The 25,074-nt window shown below is 39.4% G+C and overlaps 1 protein-coding gene across 1 annotated transcript in view; it reads right to left on the bottom strand.

The window, feature by feature from the left end:
- Positions 1-25,074, bottom strand: part of LOC132132674 (phospholipid phosphatase-related protein type 1-like) — a 124,849-nt gene that overhangs the window by 9,834 nt on the left and 89,941 nt on the right. Inside the window, exon 4 of the mRNA XM_059545144.1 lies at positions 2,952-3,084. Within this exon, the coding sequence (XP_059401127.1) occupies positions 2,952-3,084 (133 nt within the window). The remainder of the gene's footprint in view (positions 1-2,951; positions 3,085-25,074) is intronic.

Below are 25,074 nucleotides of genomic sequence, written 5' to 3'. Positions count from 1 at the left end.
TCTTGCCTTATATAGATTTCCAGCTGCTGAAGAGTTCGTGGTCGTCTTTGACGTATTTTTCGTTTAATGATGCGCCAAATGTTCTCTATAGGTGAAAGATCTGGACTGCAGGCAGGCCAGGTTAGCACCCGGACTCTTCTACGACGAAGCCATGCTGTTGTTATAGCTGCAGTATGTGGTTTTGCATTGCCTGCTGATGGCACGGCGGATTGTGTTTACCGACAGTGGTTTCTGAAAGTATTCCTGGGCCCATTTAGTAATGTCATTGACACAATCATGCCGATGAGTGATGCAGTGTCGTCTGAGAGCCCGAAGACCACGGGCATCCAATAAAGGTCTCCGGCCTTGTCCCTTACGCACAGAGATTTCTCCAGTTTCTCTGAATCTTTTGATGATGTTATGCACTGTAGATGATGAAATTTGCAAAGCCTTTGCAATTTGACGTTGAGGAACATTGTTTTTAAAGTTTTCCACAATTTTTTTATGCAGTCTTTCACAGATTGGAGAGCCTCTGCCCATCTTTACTTCTGAGAGACTCTGCTTCTCTAAGACAAAGCATTTATAGCTAATCATGTTACAGACCTGATATCAATTAACTTAATTAATCACTAGATGTTCTCCCAGCTGAATCTTTTCAAAACTGCTTGCTTTTTTAGCCATTAGTTGTTCCCGTGCCAACTTTTTTGAACCTGTAGCAGGCATTACATTTTAAATGAGCTAATTAAGTGGATAAAAGTGTAAAATTTCTCAGTTTAAACATTTGCTACGTTATCTATGTTCTATTGTGAATAAAATATTGGCTCATGTGATTTGAAATTCCTTTAGTTTTCATTTTATTAAAATTTAAAAAACGTCCCAACTTTTCCGGAATTCGGGTTGTGTATATATATATATATATATATATATATATATATTTGTTAAATAAATTATAAAAATTAATAATTTTATTTATCAGGGATTCTTTAAATTGATCAAAAGTGATGATAAAGACATCATTTTACAAAATGATTTCTATTTCAGATAAATGTTGCTCTTCTGAACTGTCTATTCATCAAAGAAACCTGAAAAAATTCTACTCAGCTGTTTTCAACATTATCATAATAAGAGGTTTTTTTTTAGCAGCAAATCAGTATATCAGAATTATTTCTGAAGGATCGTGTGACTGGAGTAATGATGCAAAAAAAATTCAGCTTTGAAATCTCAATAAATTAAATTTTGAAATATATTCAAATAGAAAACAGCTATTTTAAATAGACTAGTAAATATATTTCAAAATTTCACTGATTTGCAGTACTTGGATCAAATAAATGCAGGCTTGGACAACAGAAGAGAATTAAAAAACATTAACAAGCTTACTGTTCAAAAACTTTTGACTGGTAGTGGATACTAAAGGCAACAAATTTTTCTCTAATTTCTAGCTTTTCTTTTCTTTTTTTTTTCTTTTTTTTGGCTTAGAAATCTATAACTGCTGGACAATAACAAATAATAATGATTTGTTTATATACTATAAACACTTGTTATCCCATAATAAGTAGAATAGTTTTTATACTGTAATAAATGCTATGTCAATTAGCACTGCATTGTTCTTACACTTTATTAATCACCTGCTGGAGATATTTTTGGACTTGAAAAAAACAAATCCTAAAACCACTGTTTTCATACAGCGATAAACTGGACGCTTTTTCCCATATTAGGAATTTCCTGTTATGACTTTCTGCGCGAGAGCACCCTCCGGCTTCGAGTATGAATGAAACACACACTGCAGAAGTGTGTATCGCTCCGTTATGTTCATTTCGCCTTCTAGGTCCGAAAAAAAAACATCAGGTCATGCGCAGACTATCCTGTCTCTTTGATTTTAAATCTATACTTATTCACACCAGCTCTTGAAAACCTCTATATGAACACACTTGCCCGAAAAAGTGCGGGGGACGAATTTCCGTGATACTAAAAGTCAATCTACGTAATCTATGCCCCTGCATGGAGGTGATCAGTTTGTGGCACTGCTGAGGTGGTATGGAAGCCCAGGTTTCTTTGACAGTGGCCTTCAGCTCATCTGCATTGTTTGGTCTCTTGTTTCTCATTTTCCTCTTGACAATAGCCCATAGATTCTGTCTGGGGTTCAGGTCTGGTGAGTTTGCTGGCCAGTCAAGCACACCAACACCATGGTCATTTAACCAACTTTTGGTGCTTTTGGCAGTGCGGGCAGGTGCCAAATCCTGCTGGAAAATGAAATCATCCTTCAAAAAGCTGGTCAGCAGAAGGAAGCATGATGTGCTCCAAAATTTATTGGTAAACAGGTGCAATGACTTTGGTTTTCAAAAAACACAATGGACCGACACCAGCAGATGGCATTGCACCTCAAATCATCACAGACTGTGAAACTTAACACTGGACTTTAAGCAACTTGGGCTATGACCTTCTCCACCCTTCCTCCAGACTCTAGAACCTTGGTTTCCAATTGAAATACAAAACTTGCTCTCATCTGAAAAGAGGACTTTGGTCCACTGGGCAACAGTCCATTTATTATTTTCCTTAGCCCAGGAAAGATGCCTCTGACGTTGTCTGTGGTTTAGCAAATCTCTTGACACGTCTGTGTGTGGTGGCTCTTGATGGCTTGACCCCAGCCTCAGTCCATTTCTTGTGAAGTTCACTCAAATTATTGAATCCATTTTGCTTGACAATCCTCATAAGGCTGTGGTTCTCTCGGTTGATTGTGCATCTTTTTCTTCCACACTTTTTCCTTACACTCAACTTTCTGTTAACATGCTTGGATACAGCACTCTCACACAGCAGACAGTCCAAAATGAATGGCAATGTATTAGGTTAAAAGTCTAAGTATGGATTATCTCATCATGGTCCCAAAATATCAGTTTTAGCCACTGAAAAATCCATATTGGAACCAAAGTATACTGAGCTGAAATGTTTAACACCAATGAAAAGCGAAGACTCACCAATAAACCTAATGATTCTGCGGATGAGAGGGTTTAGATAGCAGCACTCGCCCGTCACAATGGTTTTCTCCTGGGCTATGAGGGCTTCTCTAGTGGACTTCATGATATACATGGAAATCTCCCCAACAAATATCTACAGACACGACAAAAAAGCCATTAGATTCAAGCAGCTGATGCAGCTTATGTAAATACAAGTGAGATTTATATCAGAATTTCTGATCTTTTGCTTGTCTCTCAAATGGCAGGAACTAGGGCTGCACAATTAATCAAATGGGATTGTCATGCGCATTTCCGGCAAAACCGGTTCTGTAATCAGCAGTAAATCTTCATCATGTGCTTTCAGATGAAACATTTACTATGCAGAGCTGTAGTTCACTGACAAGTTACATAAAAACAAAAAATCACAGACGATTTTATTGCACAATTATGAAATCGAAGAAATCATTTCCGATACTGACAGCTGTTTGCATAGTTCTCAGTGAACCATGGCTCTGTGTAGTAAATACTGCTCGAACTGAAGCATGTGAAAATACCACATTTCATATTCACATATTTCATAGTATTCTAAGAAGTGATAATGGCATTGCATTATAAATATACTTTATTTTAATATAAAATAAGAAGGCGACAAAATCTGATAAACAATATATTGTCGTAGTCCTGTGTTTATTAGTCACACTAAAACAATGAAAGCGGTTTCAATTTCATTTTAATCAATCATGCAGCCGTAGCAGAAAACTATATTCTTCACTTGACCTGTGTGTAAAGGACATCTGTTGTGATTGGCTAACTTTGTCACACATGAAAACATGAGTGGCTTCATCAGGACAGGTGCAGAACTGCAGGATATGCAATGATATTGATGGTACTCCTCTGCATAGAGTTGGCACTATTAAATATCTTGGTGTATAGCTTGATTCTAAACTCTCCTTTAAACCACATATTAATCATGTTTTTTTACGAAAAGTCAATGTTGGAATGAGTATTTTGCATCGATCTCGAAGTTGCTTCTCTTATAGTGTTTGTAAGAAACGTCTAAGGTTACGTATGTAACCCTGGTTCCTCGAAGGAACGAGACGCTGCGTCGAGAACGTTTGGGGAATGCGTCCAGTGTGACGTCTCTGAATAATGTGTATAATCAGTCCAAAGGAAGGGCGAGACGTCATAGGCAAGTGACGTCAGAGACCAGGAAGCATAAAAGCATGAGCGGCGAAGCCGTAAATCAGCCTCAAAGGATGAAGCAAGCGCCAGCCAGAGATGCCGGAAGTGTGGCACTGCGACGCAGCATCTCGTTCCTTTCGAGGAACCAGGGTTACATACGTAACCTTAGACGTTCCTCTTCAGGAACTCGAGCTGCGTCGAGAACGTTTGGGGAACGAGAATGCCCACGCCGCCAGACTTTCAAATCTCTGCCTAGTGTGGAAGAGCACAGCTAAAGCAAGATAAGGAGAAGGAGCCTGACAGAAATCGGGGACAACCCGTCCAATGGCCAAACTTCAGAAGGAGTGAGTCTTGACCCCCAGGAGAGGGGAGATCAGAGGACTCGAGGCTTAGGATAGCATCCTGATCACGGCTTAGCACAAGCTTCTTCTGGCCGGAGGCCTCAGCCTGAGCGCACCATGGAGAAAACATATAACCAGAGGATTTCTGCTCACTGACTGGCCATCGAGAGGGGTGCGGTAGGCCACCATGGTCGCCACGTAGACCTTCAGGGTGGAGTGGGTCAACCCTGCAGAGAGCCTGCAGGAACTCCAGCACTGTACCATCCGGGCAGTTAACTGGGTCGAACTGGCGGTCTCCGCACCAAGAAGTGAAAAGCTTCCACTTCAAGGCATAAAGTTTCCTCATTGAGGGAGCTCTGGATTGGAGAACGGTCTTACAACATCGGTTGAGAGACGGGGAAGCTAAGAGTTGTGGGCGGTAACTGAGAGAAGCGCTCGCTGGAGACCGCTGTGCCCTGGAACACCGGCAGGGTTGGCAGATCGATCTCCTGAGGGCACTGAGGAGAGACGGGCACCGTGTAATGTGGTGTATACCGCTCTTCCCCAGAGGGGCCTGCCTTCCGAGGTCCTGAGCCGCAACATCAGGACTCTCGTAGCTGAAGTCTCCTAAAAACGACGGTCCTCAGACCCACGTCGTCTGCTAGGAAGACTAGACCAGAGCCTGCTCGGGGCAGGACCCCATGAAGTACACTTGGCAGGGGCTCCCACACCGCCATGTGACCTCCTAAGGGAACCAGTCTCGCGAGACTGGCCTCTGGTGTGTCTAGAGTCTCTAGCTCGTTGCCCTGAAGTGGCGGACCGGCAGGGGACGACCATACTAGCTGCTCTAGAGACCTCCGTAGAGGTAGCGAGTCTCTCAGCACCGCTACGTTTCCGGGTGGTAACTGAGAGAAGCGCTTGCTGGAGACCGCTGCGCCCTGGAACACCGGCAGGGTTGGCAGATCGATCTCCTGAGGGCACTGAGGAGAGACGGGCACCGTGTAATGCGGTGTACACCACTCTTCCCCAGAGGGAGCTGGCCCTCAAAACGTCCTAGGCCTTACGCGTCAGGATCTTATGATGAAGGCTATCCAGCGAAAACAATGGTCCGTAGAACTGCTTTCCACTAGAAGCCTTCGGCCTGGGAGCGCCACTCTGACTCTAGCGTCTGCGGAGTACAAAAGTGACACCCCCGGCACGAGGGGCTGGAACATGGTTGGGACTGCTCCACCCAGCAGCCCCTGACCGCCTCGACCTCCTAAGAGGAAGAGCGGTACACACGTGTTCTCACATAAGAAATTACATCCCTAGAGCCCCTCCACATCTAACTTCACATAGTCAGATAAATATTAATATATAGTAGTCAACAACCAGACGAGTCAGCACGGTCTGGTGTAGAAAAAAACTCACATAAAGATGAAACAATGTAATACACGCGTTGCCTCGGCAGCGTACATGTCTATTTTTTTTTTTTTTTATATATGCTACTCAGTCACACAGACAACATCAATCTCCTCAGAGAAAGATGAATGCTGCAGCGAGCTCTGCCTCCAAGGACGAAGAAACCACAGCACGGGTTTTCAAGCCTCGAGACCGAGCTCTAGATCTAGTCAACACGGGTGGAGATAGGACGAGCCGTCTCCAACCCGTTCGCCAGATCATGTGCGATTCCTGCGAACGAGGTCGCCGCCGTGCCCCAGCGCGACCGCAACCACAAGATCGCATGCACGGATACACTCCTCAGAGCGTGCCCGGCGAGAGAGCATGCAGCAGCAGCAGCGAGCTGTCTCAGAGGGCGAAGAAACCGCAGCGCTGGTTTCCAAGCCTCGAGAACGGGCTCTAGATCTAGTAAACACAGGTGGAGATAGGACGAGCAGTCTCCAACCCGTTCACCAGATCATGTGCGATTCCCGCTATCGCGGTCGCCGCCGTGCCTCAGCCCCAGCGCGACCGCGACCGCAAGATCGCATGCACGGACGAGAGCGGAGCGCTTAACAGTGAGAAAAGCACAATCAGCCCCCCGAGAGCCGACTGCGCGAGCTCCACTCTTCATTAATGCTGCTTATTATAATATTAGGCATAATATGCGTGTGTAACTGGTGCTTGTGTGACTGGTGCTTGAACAACTGGCGAGCTCATCGACGCCTTTCCATATCAATCTTCTCTGAGAAAGACAGGCAGTGCGTCGCGCCCTCTCATCGGGGAGAAAGTACCGCAAACGCGGGCTTCCGAACCCCCGAGAGCGGGCGCCGGATCTGGTGGCTAAGAAAGTAGATAGGGACTTGCTGCGCGTCTTACATTCCTTCAAGCAGATCCGAAAGCGAATCCCGCGAGCACAACCACCGCTCCGTTTTTTCCTCGACAAAAGCGGGGCTGGCACCCTGAGAAATTCCAGTGAAAGCTCTCTCCTCAAAGAGAGCCTTCTGAGAGTGAAGTAAAGGCTTGCATCGCAGCCGTCAACTCCCTCGAGAGCTGATACTGCGCGCTTCACTCTCAAGCAGACAACACACGAGCTGCGTGTGTCCCTACTTTTTTTTTTTTTTTTTTGGCAGGGAAAACACACAGCCTGAACGCTGCCTGCTCTCGCCCAAAACTTCTCTCGAAGCTTTGACAATGGAGTTTATCAGTGGACAAACGACACTAAATAAGACTCACAAACAGATAGCGACTGACACACACACACAGAGCGCTTGCTGAAGACACAAGGCTGATTTCCGGCTTCGCCGCTCATGCTTTTATGCTTCCTGGTCTCTGACGTCACCTGCCTATGACGTCTCGCCCTTCCTTTGGACTGATTATACACATTATTCAGAGACGTCACGCTGGACGCGTTCCCCAAACGTTCTCGACGCAGCTCGAGTTCCTGAAGAGGAACTAGTTGTTCAATTAATATTTCCGTTTTTTGATTACTGTGATGTTTATCAGATTGGTTTATCAGATGGCATTAAAATCTGATCTTGTCTCACTTAATTCGGCATATAATAGAATTTGTAGATTCGTTTTAGGATGTTCTTTTTCCACTCACCATTGTACAATGTATGATGCACTTCAGTGGCCATCTTTGAATGTGAGAAGGCAGACTCACTGGCTCCAATTTATATTTAAATGTATTTACTTTGATAATCCTAGTTATCTACAACAATACTTTTTACTCTTTACTTCAAATCATCAAGTTAGGCACTCTGTCCAGACTTACTTTCTCGTTGTTTAAACAATCTCTATTATCTTATTTTAAAGTAGATTGCACATGCTATCATTGAAACTGCCGTTGTTGTTATGTGTTCTGGTTGTTTTGTTTTTTTTCTCTCTTTTTTGGTGGTGTTTTATTGTTTGCCTGTTTGTTGATGTTTTGTTAATTGTAATCTTGTTATGCTCTTTAAGTTGTAATTGTGTTTCATTGTAAGGACCCCCTCGAAATGAGATGATACATCTCAAGGGGTTAATCCTAATAAATTCTAATTGAATATGTGAATGTGTCCAGTAATATGTTAATGAGCTCGTGGTCATGATGTCATAACTAAGGAAAATTCATAATGGCAATTTCGGAAGGTTTTTGATGTTTTAAAGGTGCAGGTGCAGTGAGCATCTAGTTGTGAGGTTGCGAATTGCAACCAACGGCTCAGTCCCCCGCTCACCCCTCCCTTTAGAGATGCTACGGTGGCTGACGCAGGTAAAGATGTCGTTGGTAAAGACAGCAGAGAGCAATGAGATTTCTTTACAAAGGTAAATTAAGGAATTCTATATACTTTATTCAATAAATCTGTGTTTTTGCTAATGTTAATGTACTTGTTCATCTTTGTATGAGTGTTTTATTCGTAAGAACAACAAAGTTGTCTGTTTGGGGCTGTTCAAACATGGTGGTGACTTCCAGGTAAAGGGACCCGCGGTGTATGTAGATAGAAATAGCTCAATCTAAGGTAATAAAAAAATAATGGCTTATTAAGTTAAGTCTTTATACACCTCTGAATTAGGGCAGTGCGATTAATCGAAAACTAAATAAAATCGCGATTTGAGTGTGCGTGATTTCTAAATCGCTTTATGGCACGATTTTCTGCAGCCCCGACCTCCCGCAGTATGTTATCTGAACCAATCAGGATGCAGCGCGCCTAAGTGGAGCGCGAGAATAGAGCAGACTGGGCGTATGGCTAACTCCAGGTTTACACACACTGTCTGTGATGCGTAGCCTTTTTTTTTCAAGCCCATGTTAACGGATCAGAATGTTCACACTGCACGCGGTAAAAAGATGAGAACAGAAAAGGTTATAAATAGAAATGTGTGAAAAGATTGAATATCTTGCGCATGCGCACAGAGAGAGTTGTGAGTGCAAAGGACACAGGTTGAGCGAGAGGAGACACGTTTTAAGGCAGCGTGTATCTGAGCCTTATACAGTCTATGATCTGAGCACGCACATCTGGTTTTGTTAACAGAGCAAAGGAAATCTGCGTGTGTCTGCATCTATCCAATCGTGCATTATTTTAATGTGCTTTCGCGTTACGATAATGTGCTCTCGTTGCTGCTTCTGAACCGCGTACACATAACTTACTGTATACGCACTGCAGACGGAGTACGTGTGAACCTTGGGCAATAAATATATATTGGGCAAAACATATAACACCTGAGGCACCGCTACAGTGAGCTTTATGACCAATGCAAAATAAATAATAAAAATCCCTGAACACGGGTTTTTTTTTGTTTTTTGCCATATGTCTAGATTTTGTTTGACATCTTTACTTAGTGTTTATTTTGACTTTAGTCTGTTCTAGAGACATATTACAACTTTTTGATAAAGCTCTCATTGGTTTTCTTTTGGAAATGTGTTTCCAATTTATACTGAATGCATTTATGACTGTAAAGCATGTCTGTGTGTGTCAAAATCGTGATTAAAATTGAAATCGCAAAATTGATCGCAAAAAAATCGTGATAGGTTTTCTTTGTCCATATCGCACAGCCCAACTCTGAATACATAGTTATTAGGGCCCGAGCACCGAGGTGCGAGGACCCTCTTGTATCTGCTTTGTTTATTATTATTAGGGCTCAAGCCCAAAGGGCGAGAGGCCTATTGTTTTCCTTAGGATTATTTTTTATTATTATTCTTCTTCTTATTATTATTATTTTTTTCCAACATCACATTTAGAACTCATCAAACCAAACAACTTTCGTACTGCATGTCATAGGCTCCGCCCAACAGGAAGTTGGCTATTTAGAGTTTAGTATTGATATTTTTCGTCAAAGTTGTGGGGGCTTTTGGGGTCCTGAACATACTCAAAAACTCTTGAAAATTTGCGCACACTCTGGAATCTGTGGCCTTTAGGAGCCTGCAGAGGCTGGGACCCGGGCGTGGCACAGGGGCTCTACGGCGCCCCCTGGAACACAGTCAGAAATGTTGATGTATAGCTCACACATACTTGCACATATTCATATGAAACTCAGTACACATATAGATCTCATCGTGCCGAACAACTTTTGTTTTGCATGTCATAGGCTCCGCCCAACAGGAAGTCAGCTATTTAGAGTTATGTAGAAAGCGCTTACTCTGGAATTTGAAATACTTGTCATAGGTTTTTAGGTGAGTGCCACCAAACTCGGTCAACATGATCTCAAGACATTGGGGATGAAAAATTGCCAGGGGATTTTTGATATCTCGAACGGTTTGCCCGTGGCGAGGCGTTGAATTTATGGCGAGAAATGAGAAACAGGACGTGTCTAATAGCATCCACATACACTACCTGATTTTAATAAAACTTCATCAGATTATTCGCTGTATGATGTCGATCGCATATATGTGACTATTAGGAGTCAAAGTTATAGCGCCACCAACTGTCAGCAGGAAGTGTGTCATTTTCAAAATGCTTTGATTTCAGCATCTTATTTTTACTCAATTTGCTTTAAACTTCATCAGAATAATGTTAAAACAGAGCCGATATAAATCTGCTGGGGGGATACTGATATCTAAAAATATTGTTGACGTGGCAACATGTCAAACTGGAATACTTCTCAGGTGATTTTGAGGCATATAACATGCTTAGAATTTCATCAAACTCAGAACACATATCAGCAGTGGTGGATCTAGAAAATTTTGCATGGGGGGGCTGTCACGATTATTAGATGGAGTGCCCATGAACTTCATTAGAGGGCACTCCACTCAGGACCATTCCACCCATCAACCACCAGATGTCACTTGGACACTAGCACCTCTCATACTGTTGCACCACACCCGAACTACATTACCCATGAGTCACTGCATCACAATCACCCTGCCACACCTGCACCTCATTCATCAGCCAATTTCCTTGCCACACCTGCACCTCATTTACACACACACATAAAAGCAGCACACTCACTCTCACTCAATGCGAAGTCTTGTCTAGCCTGTCTAACATTTCCGAGCGTTTCTCCCTGTGTTTTGTCATTCCCGTGTTTGATCTTCAGACTGATTACTCCGACTCTGATTCTCTGCTGCCTGCCCCGATCTCTGCTTGTTTCTGGTTTCGACTCTGGTTATCCCTGACACACCTGACGTCGAGTCAGGTTCCAGTGAACTCTCCAGAGTCGAGTCAGGTTCCAGTGAACTCTCCAGAGTCGAGTCAGGTTCCAGTGAACTCTCCAGAGTCGAGTCAGGTTCCAGTGAACTCTCCAGAGTCGAGTCAGGTTCCAGTGAACTCTCCAGAGTCGAGTCAGGTTCCAGTGAACTCTCCAGAGTCGAGTCAGGTTCCAGTGAACTCTCCAGAGTCAGGGCTAGTCACCATGGACTTTCCAGAGTCAGGGCTAGTCACCATGGACTTTCCAGAGTCAGGGCTAGTCACCATGGACTTTCCAGAGTCAGGGCTAGTCACCATGGACTTTCCAGAGTCAGGGCTAGTCACCATGGACTTTCCAGAGTCAGGGCTAGTCACCATGGACTTTCCAGAGTCAGGGCTAGTCACCATGGACTTTCCAGAACCAAGGCTGGTCACCATGGACTTTCCAGAGCCAAGGCTAGTCACTGGTGTTCTTCATAGACAGAGTCAAGTCACTGGTGATCTTCAAGGACCGATTAAAGTCATCAATGATCTTCATGAGCAAAGTCAAGTCACCATTAACCTCCGTGAACTAAGTCAAGTCATCAATGATCTTCATGAGCAAAGTCAAGTCATCAATGATCTTCATGAGCAAAGTCAAGTCATCAATGATCTTCATGAGCAAAGTCAAGTCATTATTAACCTCCATGAACTAAGTCAAGTCACAGTTGATCCTCAGGAACCAAGTCAAGTCACCAACGATTTTCATGAGCAAAGTCAAGTCACCAACGATCTTCATGAGCAAAGTCAAGTCACCAACGATCTTCATGAGCAAAGTCAAGTCACCAACGATCTTCATGAGCAAAGTCAAGTCATTAATGATCTTCATGAGCAAAGTCAAGTCATCAATGATCTTCATGAACCCAATCAAATCACCAAAGATCTACCAGAGCCTCGTCACATCTCAGCCAAACTCCCAGAGCCTCGTCACATCTCAGAGCTCTCGTCCTATCCTGTCACGGCCAGGGAGGCCGTCAATGAGCTCTCATTCATTCCGGTCTGGGCTACGGAGACCATCCCCCAACTCTCTGTCTGTCCTGTCATGGCCACGGAGGTCCTCCATGAACTAACCGCCTGCCCTGTAATGGCCAAGGAGGCCAGCTACCATCTCATCACGGCCACGGAGGCCGCTATTAACCTGTCAATGTTCTCTGTTTCAGTCCCACCTGAGCAGACTTGCGGTCCGGTGCCATCGACTCCACTGTGGTGGTCCTCTGCTTCGCCCTGGTGGGCTTCTGTCCCGTCTGCTCGGCTGTGGTGGTCCTCTGCTCCGCCCTGGTGGGCTTCTGTCCCGTCTGCTCGGCTGTGGTGGTCCTCTGCTCCGCCCTGGTGGGCTTCTGTCCTGTCTGCTCGGCTGTGGTGGTCCTCTGCTCCGCCCTGGTGGGCTTCTGTCCCGTCTGCTCGGCTGTGGTGGTCCTCTGCACCGCCCTGGTGGGCTTCTGTCCCATCTGCTCGGCTGTGGTGGTCCTCTGCACCGCCCTGGTTGGCTTCTGTCCCGTCTTCTCAGCTGTGGTGGTCCTCTGCTCCGCCCTGGTGGGCTTCTGTCCCATCTTCTCAGCTGTGGTGGTCCTCTACTCCTCCCTGGTGGGCTTCAGCTCCACCTGCTCCACTCTGGTGGGCTGCCACGCCACCTGCTCTGCCTTGGTGGACCCTTGTTCCAGAGTTAGGCCCATGGCGGGCTCCCGTTCCCGAGTTAAGCCCATGTCGGGCCCCTGTTTCCTATGCCAGGCCCAGGAGGGGCTCCTGTTTTCCTGAGTTAGGCCCAGGAAGGGCTCCAGTTCCACCTGCTCTGCCCCAGTCCACTGCACTTCCTCATGGACCTGGCCCTCCATCCCTCCCCCTGTTCCGCCTCCGCTCCACCGCCCTCCTAGATTGTTTTGAGTGTCTGGAAGCCGCTCCTTTGGGGGTGGGCTATGTCACGATTATTAGATGGAGTGCCCATGAACTTCATTAGAGGGCACTCCACTCAGGACCATTCCACCCATCAACCACCAGATGTCACTTGGACACTAGCACCTCTCATACTGTTGCACCACACCCGAACTACATTACCCATGAGTCACTGCATCACAATCACCCTGCCACACCTGCACCTCATTCATCAGCCAATTTCCTTGCCACACCTGCACCTCATTTACACACACACATAAAAGCAGCACACTCACTCTCACTCAATGCGAAGTCTTGTCTAGCCTGTCTAACATTTCCGAGCGTTTCTCCCTGTGTTTTGTCATTCCCGTGTTTGATCTTCGGACTGATTACTCCGACTCTGATTCTCTGCTGCCTGCCCCGATCTCTGCTTGTTTCTGGTTTCGACTCTGGTTATCCCTGACACACCTGACGCCATTCCTGATTTCTGCCTGTTTGACCATTCTTTAATAAAGCGCTGCATTTGGATACGAACGTCTCTGGCTCATCATTACAGGGGCAAAGGGGTGGCAAGAGGTCTTGGCAGGGTGGCAGGGGTACATGGAATCCCTATATATGAATTGCTTTAAAAAAAAAAAACCACACAAAAACACTTTTAAACTACAGTAGTTATTGTTTAATCATGCCCTTACACACTACAACTTTTTTAATTCACAACACACACACCAGTTATGTTTAGACTACTTAATTCTATTGTATTTGTTATTTCCCCAGTTGTAACCTGGTTTCATTGCTGTGATATCTGAGAGGAATTGGATTTAATAGGACTGCTTAGGCTTAGCTAATCAAATGATCGATCTCCTAACTGGCAATGTATTGTGTGTTGTAACGTAACAGCCCAAACTAAAATTGGGTATTTTTATTTAAAGTAATTAATTACTTATTAAAATGATTTAAGGGAATAAAGAAAAAGAAAGGCTTGTTGTATTAGTGAAATAATTGTAACTATTTGCAACTAATATTTTATTTTTAATTTACATAAATGAATCAAGGAAATTATAGCATATTTTCAATTCAAAAAGGCAAAATTTAATAAATAAAAAAAAAAAGTTGAACTTTTCTATTGTAAAACAGTCAAATATTAAATTATCTACTTACATTTTACCAGGCATTTGTTAACTTATTTAATAATTTTGACATTGATGAGCTAGACCGCTGAACTTTTAGTCTTCCTAACAACAAACAGAGCGTTGCGTAATGTAGTGCATCAGAGCAGCATCAATAATAATATCAAGTGAATCTCTTATCTGCATCTTAAGTTGATTGCCAATAATAATGACAGGTTTGCGAATGTGAACTCGGTGAGCTCGCGCAAAACACATCTTCAGCACAACGACTCATTTAAACGCCTCTGATTGGCCGATGTGATCAACAGACATGTCTGTGATTTGCTACAATGCTCAACGTTGCAAAAGCACGTCAAAAGTACCTTTAATGCAAAGGGAAAAATATAAATAAAAATGTAATATGCACTGTTCATGATTAGTTAATCGCGGCCGCTGTAATCTTATTCACATTTGTTTTTCTGATGAATTGTTTTGCTCTGTGAGAAAGACAATTTAACAAAATGATCGGGGCTTTACTAAAAACTTTCGGGGCTAAAGCCCCATTAGCCCAGCCCTAGCGCTGCCCCTCAATATTTTATATTTTTTATTAAGCTGTTCTTGTCTTTACTAAAATCAAAATCAGGCTAATCAAAGAGAAGAGTGCTCTTACAAATCACGAGGGAGCGATTTGACCGCTGATTTTACTGAACGTAATAGACTCGCTGTTTTTGCTGATGCTGAATCGTCTTTAGCATACAATACATTCATTACAAATGTAACTTTAAGTTAAACGTGTGTTTAAACTACACCTGGGGAAACTCACTTCACCTTCAGAGGATCTGTCCGGGGCAGCTCAGTCTCTCGTTGCAGGGCCACCGCACCGAAGCAGTTTAAACGCTCTGCACGTTTGAATCAGGGACGTAACTAAGTATTTGAGGGGCAGGGGGGGAGGGCGAATAATACATTTAAAATTAAAAATGAAATTGTTCACTTTTGGTAAATGTATTGGACATAGTGGTGGGTTGTTTTTGTAAGTACAGTTTTTGGATCATTAAAGTTAGGGGGGCAGCTGGGGGGGCAAGGCTCTAGAGTGGGGGGGCACCTGCCCCCCTTGCCCCCCTGTAGATCCGCCCATGCATATCAGTATTAATGATAACTAGACACTGGCAAAAGTTCATAAGAGGGCGTGGAAGAGGAACTCTATAGCGCCACCTTTTGTCAAAAGTGGGGGGGTTAGTTTTAGCTACAGACACCAAACTCGGTACATAAATTGTTCTTATCAAGACGGACAACTTTCTAATTCGCAGTCATCAGCTACGACCAACAGGAAGTCGGCTATTTTTATTTGAATGTGGATTTTTTTTACATTTAGCTGTGAATTAATGCATACTGCTCAGAGGAGAGTAACACTATACACACCAAACTTTGTCTACATGATGCCAAAACATTGAGGAATTTAAATTGCGAATGGATTTTGGATAGCTTGAACGGTTTTGTCGTGGTGAATTTTTTAAATGTCGGTAAAAAGGGAATTATTAATTGTCCTGCATTTTTAAATAGCAAACACTTCAAAACCTTTTTTCATACAGAAAAAAAGTCATTCTGAGTAAATATGGATAGTTTCACGACTTTACAACACTGTATGGATAACAGAAAATTAAAAAAAACTGTCAGACATCTCATCTCACTCTGTCCCTCTGTTTGAGTATATGTGCTGAGACTTACATTGTCTGAGAGAAAATGCGCCCCTACAGGTGCAATTCCTGAAAGGGAAATTCGACTGAAAGGGCGGAGACTCTCTTTTAGATTCACTTTTAAATCGGTTAAAAATACAAATTAATACTTAGATTTAATTCACACTGGCAAGCTAAACCAACATATATGATTATTACAGGGTCAGGGCTCATTAATAATTGATGTGTGATCAGTGATACGTGAGAAATACGAGAGATGAATCACAGCTATGAGCACGAGCGTGTGGAATGACGAGCTCAGAAAAAACTAGTTTATTCTTGTTTTATAGCTATTTAAAATAAAATGTTACAGCGATATCACACATTTCACCAATTAGAACACACCAAGAGCTAAATTCAGATGTTTTTGAACTGTTTGTGTGAAAATGAAATATTTGCGACTGCCTATCTAAAATCCCCGCCTCCGATCAGCGCGTGTCTCAGAGCTCAAAACTAATGAATTTATTCTTGTTTAAGAGCTTTTTAAAATAAAATATTACCACAAATGCACACAATACACCCATTATAACACAACAAGAGCTAAATGCAGGTGAAAAAAGACCCGTTTAAGTGTGAAAGACTATTTGAAAGCAAGACTGGCAGAATAACATATATCTCTGGAGCTGCAGGATTCTGCCTTTCGTCGTACGAACGAACACATCACAGACAAGATTATTTCAAAATACATAATAGCTTGGCAAATATAAACGAAAACAGCCACGTGAACATAAACCATTGAGAAATAAATCGGAAGTGGATCTACTGGATTTGAATATTAAGTGACCGCATTTACCAGCTGCTTCAATTTTAATCTATAAAAAAAATACAGAAAATCATTCGTCTTGGCTGCTTTTTTATGTGTGTATGTATGTATGTATGTATGTATGTATGTATTTAAGTATTTATTTATTATTATTATATTCCTCTAACAAGAAATAATCTATTTTTAATTAAATCGATGACATTTTATTTTACATTTGATTTGTCCATTTCTGCATCTAAATGCCTAAAAACCTAAAACTTGCTCTATTTTACTATTGTTAACAAGTTCTTTATCGTCCAATTTATCTGGTGTACACACTTTTATTTTCATAACTTGTTTGTTAGATTATAGACAGTTACAGTGATCTATAATAAATATTAACAGGTTTTATTCAAGCTGTTTAGAATGAAGTAGGCTAATCTTTTAAAATGTAAATCCAAAAAAAAAAAAATAATAATAATAATAATAATAAGTAAATAAATAAATAAATAAATAAAAAAGTTCGCAAGGAGGATTCTAGTTGTATGCGGTCCATAAAGTATGGCTTTGTGTGACATGTGAACCAGGATCAACAAGAGCAAGAAGTTTGAGATCACGTTTAATGGAGCTCAAGTAATAAAGAAAGACATTTGTTATGAATCTACATCCGTCTGCATGGACTCTGTTTGTATGTGTTTTAAACTTGCTTACTCCTATTATCAACGGCATTGCAAAGCCAGTACACACACATACATACATACATACATACATACATATATACTGTATACATGTATATATATATATAATTTTTTTATCAAGTGTACAGCTGTACAGTTTCATTTTTTCCATCATGAAAAAATATTTCTGTGTTCTGTATCCCTCTGTGTTGTTTAACTTTTTAGTTTGGTAGATGAATGATCCTTTAAATCTCCTTTGTGAATGCTTTAAATGTATAAATAGTCTTCACTTTAGATGAGCTCACAAAAATAGATAGCTGGAAACTACTAAATGTTTTATAAAAACCTGACTTTATCATGAATTACAGCAGAAATATATGTTAATAAAGCAGTTATTAACACACTGACCAACTATTATCATGTGTCTAAGTAATAAGAATTATATATTTACACTAAAATAGTTCACTTATCATTTAATTTCACTTTCTTAATGATCTCATAAACTACTGACAACTCCTAAATAACTGGTTTGAAAATACTGTAATTATACTTGTATGAAAATACAATGATTGAACTTTATAGCTCAAGAACAAAACATTTATAGCTGTATTTATGAACTGCTTAATAATGCCTATTAAAGGAGTGCTATTATTATTTTTCACTTTTTCAACTTTAGTTATGCTGTAATGTTGCTGTTTCAGCATAAAAAAGTTCTGCAAAGTTACTAAGCTGAAAGTCCAATTCAAAAGGAGATATTTTATTTAACAAAAAACACTTTTTAAAAACTATAATGAACAAATTGTTTGGACTACAACAAATATTGTCCGGGATTTGTGATATACAAAAATGGACGAATGGGATGAGAATTGGTTTAGCTGCACTATAGAAGGCAACAATTGTGATATATATGTAGTTGACCATGAAGGCTGGAAGAGAAAAACAAAACTCCTTATATTCAGGTGTGCAGAATTATTAGGCATTTTTTCCTTCACTGATAAAATGAGCCAAAAAAAAACAAATTTAACTCAGACTAAAAAATGTGTTACTAAAGTTAAGTATATTGTTCTGTGAATGTATTTTCAAAGTCTAGATGATTCGGATTAACCCTTTAAATGCCGTATCCCTTAAAACCTGACTGCCAGAGGGCTATTGTGAATATATGTGCCCGCTGGGCACAGTTTACCTGATGCCACCGGGGGTGGTGTTGCACTGATGGCTTGAGCCCGACATCGCTGCTTGCAGCTATATTTATTATTATTATTATTATTAATATTATTATTAGTCATCAGCTACGACCAACAGGAAGTCGGCTATTTTGATTTGAATGTGGATTTTTTTTACATTTAGCTGTGAATTAATGCATACTGCTCCGAGGAGAGTAACACTATACACACCAAACTTTGTCTACATGATGCAAAAACATTGAGGAATTTAATTTGCAAATGGATTTTGGATAGCTTGAATGGTTTTGCCGTGGTGATTTTTTTAAATGACCGTAAAAAGGGAATCATTAATTGTATTGTATTTTTTAATTTTTTAACACCTCAAATAACTTTTTCATACAGATGTAAAAGTCATTCTGAGGAAATATGCATAGTTTTACGACTTTACAACACAGTATGGATAACAGAAAATTATAAAAAACTGTCAGACATCTCATCTCACTCTGTCCCTCTGTTTGAGTATATGTGCTTAGACTTCCTTTGTCTGAGAGAAATAGCGCCCCTACAGGTGCAATTCCCGGAGTAAAAAAGGGAGGAGACTCTCATTTAGTTTCTCTTTTAAAACGGTTAAAAATACAAATAAATACTTAGATTTAATTCACACTGACAAGCTAAACCAACATATATGATTATTACAGGGTCAGGGCTCATTAATAATTGATGTGTGATCAGTGATACGTGAGAAATACGAGAGATGAATCACCGCTCTGAGCACGAGCGTGTGGAATGACGAGCTCAGAAAAAACGAGTTTATTCTTGTTTTATAGCTTTTAATAATAACATATTACAGCGATATCACACAATTCACCAATTAGAACACACCAAGAGCTAAATTCAGATGTTTTTGAACTGTTTGTGTGAAAATGAAATATTTGTGGCTGCCTATCTGAAATCACCGCTCCGATCCGCGCGTACAGTGTCGAGCTCAAAACTAACGAATTTATTCTTGTTTAAGAGCTTTTTAAAATAAAATTTTACCACAAATGCACACAATACACCCATTATAACACAACAAGAGCTAAATGCAGGTGTTTGTGACCCGTTTAAGTGTGCAAGACTCAGTGGCGGCTGGTGAAAATTATGTTAGGTGGGGCTGTCATATTCGGTTATTTTAAATAGCTTGGCCTTGGTAACCATGGGACACCAGGTCTTATAGCATTGTGGCTCCCAGGTTGTGGAATGCTTTTGCTCAAGACGTCTGTCAAGCATTCACCCTTTTCTCCTTCAAAACCTTTTTTTTTTGTCTGAATATTACTCTTTAGCTCAGAATCTTTACATTTTACCTTATTATTAATGTTTATGTTACTTGCTTGAATCTTTAACCTAACTTTTGTAACTGAACTCTGTATATTTATATCTGCCCTTGGTATGTCTATCTTTGATGTTGAGGTTTATTTAGTTCAATTCCTTAACCTAGGCCTATATTGTAAAGCGACTTTGTTGGAAAGGCTATATAAATAAAAAAATCCTATTATAATTAATAACCACCCAGGATACCAGTGCTCTGTGAAAAGTAATTATTTAATGCCAATATTAAAAGGTTGAGGCAATTTTGCACAAAAACAAACATATTGCACAAACTTTCTATTTGCATTTGAAATTTAACTCAAACAAAATACTTAGTCATTAATTAGCTGATTAAATACAACTATTACCTGCAACAATTTTGAGTGATTTCAAACAAATGTTCCACAAAATGTACAGTAAATAAACATAATAAACTCGATACTTTAGTAGTGGCTCGCGCCCATTGCTCGCGCCTCGCGGCCGCGCGCAGTTTGGGGCGCTAGGCGAAGCGCCCATAGCTGACTAGATTTTAGCTCGCTGATTGGCTACAGTTTATGTCAAACATTTATATCTAAAATCAGCAATTGGCTAAACTGCTCCAAAGACCCGCCTTTCTGGGGCGCTTTCTCCAGCGCCCCAGAGCTGATCACGTGTACAGATCTAGACGGGACGTGTAGAAAAACAAACATTTTGAATTTCTATAATATTTTTCAAATATACTAGCTGCATTTACTATCTCAAACACACAAATATTGATAATTTTATATATGATTTATTTATGTATTTACATGTATTTGACTGCAGTCTATGGTATATGCTCATGGGGGGGCGGCGCCCTAGCGCCCTCTATTGGCCAGCCGCCCCTGGCAAGACTATTTGAAAGCGCGACTGGCAGAATAACATCTCTCGAGCTGCAGGATTCTGCCTTTCGTCGTACGAACGAAGACAAGGCAATCTTGCACGGACAAGATTATTTCAAAATACATAATAGCTTGGCGAATATAAACAAAAAGAAACCATGTGAACATAAACCGTTGAGAAATAAATCTGAACTGGATCTACTGGATTTGAATATTAAAGTGACCGCATTTACCAGCTGCCTCTGTGTTCAATTTTAATCTATATAAAAAAGCAAACTCATTCGTCTTGGCTGCTTTTTTATGTGTGTACGTATTTATTTATTTATTTTGCTCTTACAAGAATTAATCTATATTTAATTAAATCAAGTACATTTTTTTTTACATTTGATTTGTCCATTTCTGCATCTAAACCTAAAACATGCTCTATTATACTATTGATAGCAATTTCTTTATCGTCCAATTTATCTGGTGTACACACTTTTATTTTAATAATAAACTTGTTTGTAAGATTATAGACAGTTACAGTGGTCTATAATAAATATTAACGGGTTTTATTCAAGCTGTTTGAATTATTGAAGTAGGCTATTTTTTTTATGTAAATCCAAAAAAATACATTAAATAAATAAATAAATAAAAAACATTGGAAAACAAAAAATGGTGTACTTTTTTATACATTGTGTATAATTTCATAGTTTATGCATTATAATTATAAAAACAAAAATAAATTTAGCCACTCACATAGAAATATCTTAGGCCTTATCCTTTTCTGACAGTTTAGGGATTTTTAAAAATCCTAAAAAACCTTATTTGTGCTGCAAATAATAATTTCAAACTAATTTGATACTGACCTCTGACACCCTGTGACATGACATGTATCTGAATTTTCATAATCTCATGGATGTAACAGTAAATCTGTTCAGCTCACAGATCAAGACTAAGCTGTAATGCAAGCAGAACTTTCACAAATGCTTATAAGTCATTAAAGGATTTTATAACACTGTAAAATAATGTCTAATTTTTTAACATTAGCAAATGCATTGATAACACTTCATAATAACTGCACTCATTAGTAAATAGTCAGTTTATGCTTTATAAAGCCTTGTCTTAACATTAATAGTCAATACTAAGCAGTTGATAAATACAGCTATAAATAGCTTGTTCTTGGTTTATAAGCACATTTATTACAAAGGAAAATAAAGGGTCAGTTATCTTCGTAAGAAAAATTAAAATAAACAAACAACAACACAGATTGATACAGAACTCAGAAATATTTATTTCAATATGCAATAAAAGTAAAATGTACACTTGAATTTTATATATATATATATATATATACATATATATATATATACAACCCGAATTCCGGAAAAGTTGGGACGTTTTTTAAATTTTAATAAAATGAAAACTAAAGGAATTTCAGAATCACATGAGCCAATATTTTATTCACAATAGAACATAGATAACGTAGCAAATGTTTAAACTGAGAAATTTTACACTTTTATCCACTTAATTAGCTCATTTAAAATTTAATGCCTGCTACAGGTCTCAAAAAAGTTGGCACGGGGTCTATAATAAATATTAACGGGTTTTATTCAAGCTGTTTGAATTATTGAAGTAGGCTATTTTTTTTATGTAAATCCAAAAAAATACATTAAATAAATAAATAAATAAAAAACATTGGAAAACAAAAAATGGTGTACTTTTTTATACATTGTGTATAATTTCATAGTTTATGCATTATAATTATAAAAACAAAAATAAATTTAGCCACTCACATAGAAATATCTTAGGCCTTATCCTTTTCTGACAGTTTAGGGATTTTTAAAAATCCTAAAAAACCTTATTTGTGCTGCAAATAATAATTTCAAACTCATTTGATACTGACCTCTGACACCCTGTGACATGACATGTATCTGAATTTTCATAATCTCATGGATGTAACAGTAAATCTGTTCAGCTCACAGATCAAGACTAAGCTGTAATGCAAGCAGAACTTTCACAAATGCTTATAAGTCATTAAAGGATTTTATAACACTGTAAAATAATGTCTAATTTTTTAACATTAGCAAATGCATTGATAACACTTCATAATAACTGCACTCATTAGTAAATAGTCAGTTTATGCTTTATAAAGCCTTGTCTTAACATTAATAGTCAATACTAAGCAGTTGATAAATACAGCTATAAATAGCTTGTTCTTGGTTTATAAGCACATTTATTACAAAGGAAAATAAAGGGTCAGTTATCTTCGTAAGAAAAATTAAAATAAACAAACAACAACACAGATTGATACAGAACTCAGAAATATTTATTTCAATATGCAATAAAAGTAAAATGTACACTTGAATTTTATATATATATATATATATATACATATATATATATATACAACCCGAATTCCGGAAAAGTTGGGACGTTTTTTAAATTTTAATAAAATGAAAACTAAAGGAATTTCAGAATCACATGAGCCAATATTTTATTCACAATAGAACATAGATAACGTAGCAAATGTTTAAACTGAGAAATTTTACACTTTTATCCACTTAATTAGCTCATTTAAAATTTAATGCCTGCTACAGGTCTCAAAAAAGTTGGCACGGGGTCTATAATAAATATTAACGGGTTTTATTCAAGCTGTTTGAATTATTGAAGTAGGCTATTTTTTTTATGTAAATCCAAAAAAATACATTAAATAAATAAATAAATAAAAAACATTGGAAAACAAAAAATGGTGTACTTTTTTATACATTGTGTATAATTTCATAGTTTATGCATTATAATTATAAAAACAAAAATAAATTTAGCCACTCACATAGAAATATCTTAGGCCTTATCCTTTTCTGACAGTTTAGGGATTTTTAAAAATCCTAAAAAACCTTATTTGTGCTGCAAATAATAATTTCAAACTCATTTGATACTGACCTCTGACACCCTGTGACATGACATGTATCTGAATTTTCATAATCTCATGGATGTAACAGTAAATCTGTTCAGCTCACAGATCAAGACTAAGCTGTAATGCAAGCAGAACTTTCACAAATGCTTATAAGTCATTAAAGGATTTTATAACACTGTAAAATAATGTCTAATTTTTTAACATTAGCAAATGCATTGATAACACTTCATAATAACTGCACTCATTAGTAAATAGTCAGTTTATGCTTTATAAAGCCTTGTCTTAACATTAATAGTCAATACTAAGCAGTTGATAAATACAGCTATAAATAGCTTGTTCTTGGTTTATAAGCACATTTATTACAAAGGAAAATAAAGGGTCAGTTATCTTCGTAAGAAAAATTAAAATAAACAAACAACAACACAGATTGATACAGAACTCAGAAATATTTATTTCAATATGCAATAAAAGTAAAATGTACACTTGAATTTTATATATATATATATATATATACATATATATATATATACAACCCGAATTCCGGAAAAGTTGGGACGTTTTTTAAATTTTAATAAAATGAAAACTAAAGGAATTTCAGAATCACATGAGCCAATATTTTATTCACAATAGAACATAGATAACGTAGCAAATGTTTAAACTGAGAAATTTTACACTTTTATCCACTTAATTAGCTCATTTAAAATTTAATGCCTGCTACAGGTCTCAAAAAAGTTGGCACGGGGGCAACAAATGGCTAAAAAACCAAGCAGTTTTGAAAAGATTCAGCTGGGAGAACATCTAGTGATTAATTAAGTTAATTGATATCAGGTCTGTAACATGATTAGCTATAAAAGCTTTGTCTTAGAGAAGCAGAGTCTCTCAGAAGTAAAGATGGGCAGAGGCTCTCCAATCTGTGAAAGACTGCGTAAAAAAAATGTGGAAAACTTTAAAAACAATGTCCCTCAACGTCAAATTGCAAAGGCTTTGCAAATCTCATCATCTACAGTGCATAACATCATCAAAAGATTCAGAGAAACTGGAGAAATCTCTGTGCGTAAGGGACAAGGCCGGAGACCTTTATTGGATGCCCGTGGTCTTCGGGCTCTCAGACGACACTGCATCACTCATCGGCATGATTGTGTCAATGACATTACTAAATGGGCCCAGGAATACTTTCAGAAACCAATGTCGGTAAACACAATCCGCCGTGCCATCAGCAGATGCCAACTAAAGCTCTATCATGCAAAAAGGAAGCCATATGTGAACATGGTCCAGAAGCGCCGTCGTGTCCTGTGGGCCAAGGCTCATTTAAAATGGACTATTTCAAAGTGGAATAGTGTTTTATGGTCAGACGAGTCCAAATTTGACATTCTTGTTGGAAATCACGGACGCCGTGTCCTCCGGGCTAAAGAGGAGGGAGACCTTCCAGCATGTTATCAGCGTTCAATTCAAAAGCCAGCATCTTTGATGGTATGGGGGTGCATAAGTGCATACGGTATGGGCAGCTTGCATGTTTTGGAAGGCTCTGTGAATGCTGAAAGGTATATAAAGGTTTTAGAGCAACATATGCTTCCCTCCAAACAATGTCTATTTCAGGGAAGGCCTTGTTTATTTCAGCAGGACAATGCAAAACCACATACTGCAGCTATAACAACAGCATGGCTTCGTCGTAGAAGAGTCCGGGTGCTAACC

Source organism: Carassius carassius, chromosome 49, assembly GCF_963082965.1.
Source record: "Carassius carassius chromosome 49, fCarCar2.1, whole genome shotgun sequence".
Classification (NCBI taxonomy): Eukaryota; Metazoa; Chordata; class Actinopteri; order Cypriniformes; family Cyprinidae; genus Carassius; species Carassius carassius.
The sequence above is the reverse complement of the archived record's forward strand: the minus strand, read 5'-3'. Positions and strand labels throughout refer to the sequence as shown.